The sequence below is a fragment of the Solanum tuberosum genome, unplaced genomic scaffold, assembly GCF_000226075.1.
Source record: "Solanum tuberosum cultivar DM 1-3 516 R44 unplaced genomic scaffold, SolTub_3.0 scf00313, whole genome shotgun sequence".
Lineage (NCBI taxonomy): Eukaryota > Viridiplantae > Streptophyta > Magnoliopsida > Solanales > Solanaceae > Solanum > Solanum tuberosum.
This window is the reverse complement of record NW_006239248.1, coordinates 2,309-8,123: the sequence shown is the minus strand read 5'-3', so window position 1 is coordinate 8,123 and position 5,815 is coordinate 2,309. Positions and strand designations below refer to the sequence as shown.

The following is a 5,815-nucleotide window of genomic DNA, read 5'->3' as shown; positions in this document are numbered from 1 at the left end:
AAATACATAATCTAATTTTAATTTTCCTTAAATATTTAGTAATGTAACTAATACTTATTATTTGGAAAAAGAAACTAATACTTATTAAACTTATTTTAGCATGATTTAGTACTTTTAAATTATGATCATTTTCATTATGACTTTGCAATATTTAATTTATATGATGATTGATTTCATTATTATTTTTTATTGAATATTTTAGTGTCATCAGTACTCATCTCATATTTTGGGTTATTTTCTTAAGAAACACCTTAGATAATTATATTTTTAGGTTGGACTAAAGAAATATTTGGAGCACAAGTTAATTATATGTTTGTATGCAAACTTTTACCGAAAAAATCCAAAAATCCGAGGTTTATTAGTTTGGTTTGATTTATAAATTAAAAAATTTGACACAATGGTTTGGTTTGGTATTTGAAAAAACCCGAACCAACCCGAGGTTGAAAAACCCTAAAAAATCCGAATTTTATAGTTTGGTTTGGTTTATAAATTTAAATTTTTTACACAAATGATTTGATTTGATATTTGAAAACCCGAATCAACCCGGTCATGTACACTCTTACTTTCCGCACTGTTTTGTTGTGTCAAGACACCTGACCCATTAACTAATAGTAAACACATATATTTCATCATAACACTTATAAAATATTTGTTTTTTTTTACTTATTAGGGGTCAATGATTCCTCGGACGATATTATCAAACTAAGAATATTACTATATAATATGAATCGCAGGGATAACACAACAATGATTTGTTTTATGAACAGTTATAATATTTCCAGCCCAAATGAGGTAGTGCCTAATGTCACCAGGAGCTAGTTGGTAATTAAGGGGCCTGAGATATCGTCGAAAGTTTGGTAAACAGTCAATTGAATATATTTTGTCTTTTTCTTTTTTTTCTATCCTTATGGTGTGGACGTGTGCAATTAGTCTCACCACAAATTTTTATATGATAAGAAACGCTAGGGTACTGCGCATTGTGCGAAGGATAATCGAATTTTATTTATAACAAAATCCCATGTGTTTGACGGTTTGCACCCTCTCTATAAATAGGCTCAATTTATGAATTTTGTGATATATTCAGGTGGGAAGAGCTAGCTATAATTGTTTTGTTAATTATATATATATAAAAAAAATTCTCCTTTTAAATAAGAGAATTTTAATTAAGAGATGGTGAGAACACCTTGCTACGACGAAAGTGGAAGGAAGAAAGGGACTTGGACACTTGAAGAAGATAAGAAATTAGCAGCTTATATTACTAAATATGGCTCATGGAACTGGCGACAACTTCCCAAGTATGCTGGTGAGAATATATATATATACGGAGTTAGTATTTGATGTTTATGAATTTAGAATTAAATCGTAGTTTGTTAAAATTATTATGATCAAGAAAATCAAACCCTATCTTTTGTTTTAAAAAAATACGAGTTGAATATCTTGATTCCATCTCTAAGTTTCATTATAATTATCATTATCATTTTAGAATTAAAATTGACTGATTATTGTTGCTTGTGAAGGTCTAGCAAGGTGTGGAAAAAGTTGCAGACTTCGATGGATAAATCACCTAAGGCCAAATGTTAAAAGAGGAAACTATACCAAAGAAGAAGATGAAATCATCTTGAACCTCCATGCTCAACTTGGAAATAAGTACGTATATTTCTTCCACATGCCCAATTTTACGAGCTAACATTTACCAAGTCAAACAAAGAGACAAATTCAAAATTTAAATTTTTCAGTATTGTGTCATAGAGAGATGTACGTAGGTTGGTTTGATATTTTTTTCATTTACCAAACTAAATTAACTATGTCAGTTTTCTAAATTTACAAGTTAAACCAACAAGAGTCGATTTGTTGATCTAACCTCCTTTCTTTTTTCTTTTTTTGCAAATTTGCAATGTGGTGCCTAGGGTTAGGCTTTTATTAATAAGTATAAAAATAAAAGGACCTCAAAGAGATAATTGCAAGTAAAGGAGAGTTAGGTCTTACTCTAATAATTCTATCAAAGCAACAAACCCTACAAATTAACAAGCATTTTCGATTTGTTTTGGTTTTTATATGGGGTTTTTCTCTCGATAAAGCCTCTGCAACATAAAACATGTAACTAATGCTTCTAAATATATCTTTATTTGTCCTAGTAAAATATACAAGAATTACATGGCACTTACGGAAAAGAAAAAAAAATTGAAGCCATGTTATTATGGTCAAAGGAAAATTTGGTATGATACATTAGATCCGACTTGGTTATTAATAGAGTGAACAATAAAGATAATGAAAACTCAGAATAGAAGTATTGTTATTAGTAAGAGATAATGAAAATGAACAAGATGTGGTTGGTTTAATCTAATTTCTCTTAATTTTTAACTATGTAGCATACAAAATATTCAAGAAGAGATCCCTTTTGTTAGTATATATTTAAACTCCATGTCAATTGCAAAATTTTGGTATCAAGCTACATAGTTATGAGCATATGTCTATAACTTTCTATCTTGTGTCGAGAGGTTATGCATCATATTCCTCTTGCTCTTATATTTTGGTATGTCCTTCTATTATATTTAATATATAAGGTAGGGGACATGTCCAACCTCTCATTCTAAAAACGACTTTTGATTTTTTAAAAAATGAATATGATTTGATATGAGCTTTATTAGTACTAGATTTATGAGCTATAATTCTATAAAGACATTTTGTACCATGAAAAAATATAAGTTCAAATTCAAAAGTAATATGTAAAAAAACATGAATTAAGAAAGTTTGACAAAAACTTACAAATTACATTATATTAAATATTTATAAAATTTGTAAAAATATATTGTAAGTAATTAGTTTGTTTCGTTTTGATATATATATTGGGATCAAAATCAAATCCAACTAATTATGATCATTTTTTTAATCAAGTCAAATCAAATCACTAATTTTTCTTCTTAATTTAATTTGATTTATTAATTTGATATGGTTTGTAGGTTGAATAGACCTCTTCAAATTCTTTTTAATAAATTCACACGGAGTTCAGCTATATACTCTAAAATATGAAAAAAGATAATTTTGTCATTTTACTATGACAATAGAGATGATTCAATTTCTTTAATGTGACAAAAATAAATTCATAGTACTATTACTTTTGTACGTAGTTAGTGAAAAGTTTAGTAATCACAGATGAAATTATGATTGCAGGTGGTCAACGATTGCTGCTCACTTGCCAGAAAGATCAGACAATGAAATAAAGAATCATTGGCACACAACACTTAAAAAGCGCGCTACTAATTTTAATAATAAGAATAATATTGAAAGCAATACTGGAAGAAAGATCACTAGTGTGGAAAATCAAAATGCAAGTGCTAATAATAATAATAATATGCATGAAAATATAGTCTTGGAAAGTTCAGAATGGTCACCAAAGGAGCCATCAAGTGAAGCATTATCCTCTATTGATTATCAACAAGACATTTTTCAAGAAGAATTAGCTAATTTGGAGGAAATTACAAGTGGAAGTTTTTGGACAGAACCATTTGAAGTGGATAGTCAAAATGATTTTGTAGCTCCTTCAATTGATTATTGTGGACTTGTGTGTCCACCTTCTCCTTTTATACCTCATGAATTTCTTTCCTTCTTTGATCTAGATCATTATAATTATAATTGGTAAAAGCTAAGGAAAAAACATCAATAGATTTATCTTATATGATCATCACATTTTTGTTTGAATGTTTTGGAGATGTATTAATAAATTCTCATTTAGTTCTTATATTATCTGAAAAAATATATTTAAACTTTAATCTATATTGAAATATAATCTTTGATCCTTTGTTGGTAAATTTTACAAATTTATCAGAATTATTAATTGTTCCACGATTTAGTTGTGTTAAAATTATATTGTTATTTCATATCGAAAAGTAATACGTTTCAAAAAGTAATTAAAATATACTCAATATTTAGTGCATATAAAGATAGAAGAATGCATATTTTTAATTAATTACAGTAAAAAGTTTTATATGTTGAGTCATATATATACAACAAAAATCAAAATAAGTATTTACAAAATACCTAAGGGACAAAAGGGATATGATCAAGTTATCACCCCTAAAGTCAAATATGTAACATTCTGATTTCTGTCTTATATAAATTATTCATTTACCGACATGAGTTGTGGTGTAGTGGTGGGACTGTTTCATCCTTAATCAAAGGTCTCGGGTTCAAGACCTGAGTATGGAAAAAATCATGTTAGGAGCGTCACTCCCGAATGGGCCTTATAATGCGTGACTCAAATTTAGTCGGGACTTTAATGTTGGCTCCAAACACCAAATATAAAACAAAATACTAATAATTATTCATTCTTGTTACCTGACACCTCACAGGATTCCATGCAATATAGTACAAACAAAATGAACTTTCATGTTATTTCATATTCCTAATGAGGACAACATCTCTGTATCTCATTGTCTCCTTCTCTTATCATTCCTCAAGCGAATTTTGTGGCCAATGTAAAGTGTTGGATATTGATATTGTTGGACACGTTTGTGTTGACTAATTATATAAATTTCTAGATTATTTTATTTTTATTTTTTTAGACTAGATCCATAAGCGTAAAAAAAAAAAGAAGGGAAAAACTAGATAGGGACACGTGGCGCAATCTTATTCGTTGATCCGATATTTAATAAATATCAGGTCGGTGGATAAGATTATGACACGTGTGTGCCTATTAGTATAAAGGGTATATATGCTCTAGTTTTTGGACGGCAGGGGCATCAATGTCCCAAAAGCATGACGGAGGGTATCTGCATACCATTTATAATAGTTCGGGGATATATTTATCCTTTTTCCCAAAAAAAACATAGTAAAATACGTATGAAGTCTAACCACATCGAAAGAGACCAAGGAATTTTGAGTACTTTCGTGCCTTAGACCCTTGGCTTCAGCTATGATGCTCGAGTTTGGCTTAAGAGATTTTACGAAGTGTGAGTGGATTATATTAAGGATGTGTTTGATATGGAGAAAAATATTTTCAAGAAAATGTTACTCAACTTATAAATATGCTTCTGTTTTGACGTTCAAATAATAATAGATATATGAATTAAATAGTTGGTTGTGATTCTTCAAATCAATCAGCTAATGTCTATGCTTTTAAATATTGAATTTACTTATTTGAACACTAAAATAGAACTTCAACAGAACCTAAGTTTTTCTATAGAGAATTTCAGGCCCAAGCTCTCTGTGGTTCAAGCCCAATACAAATCATTTCATCAAACTTAATGTGGATGGCTACTTCAAAGGCGACAGTCCAATTTGGTGGAGTCACGTATACTTGAGGGGTGTCGATCAACATATCTTTATTGAAAAATTACACTATTAAAAATATGTTTTTATGTGTATATATCATATATTGACACAATGACATTCCTCGACCTCTATGTGATTTTAGACACTCAGTCGAAATTCTGGTTCCGCTAGACCAAATAATGGTAAAGAAAGATATAAAAATTTCTCGTAGAAGAAATCTTTTTCGAGCTTGATTTTATTGCGTGCTCCATATGTACCTTTACATATGTTTATAGGAATTCATTTGGTATTACAAGTATGAAGTATTAATCTGTTCTTTTGTTGTTAATTTTTAACAAAAATGATATCTCAAGTAATTTCTGTTCTGTAAAAAATAAATTATTACCTAACTAGTTGAAAATAATCTTGCATTACTTAGATAAGTTATTGACAAGGATAATTAACAGAGAATTAAGCATTTAATCCTTTCAAAAACTCGAGTTGGGAAGAGAGGACATGAGGGTATCATATCTAATGACTCTCTCTTCTTTTGTTTATGATTTTT

General features: G+C 29.1%; 1 protein-coding gene across 1 annotated transcript; it reads left to right on the top strand.

The window, feature by feature from the left end:
- Window positions 1–1,170: 1,170 nt before the first annotated feature.
- On the top strand, window positions 1,171–3,640 carry LOC107063249 (myb-related protein 308-like). Its single transcript, XM_015314875.1, has 3 exons — window positions 1,171–1,303; window positions 1,518–1,647; window positions 3,172–3,640. Exons 1-3 carry the CDS (start codon window positions 1,171–1,173, stop codon window positions 3,638–3,640), a joined length of 732 nt encoding a protein of 243 aa, XP_015170361.1.
- Window positions 3,641–5,815: the final 2,175 nt, after the last annotated feature.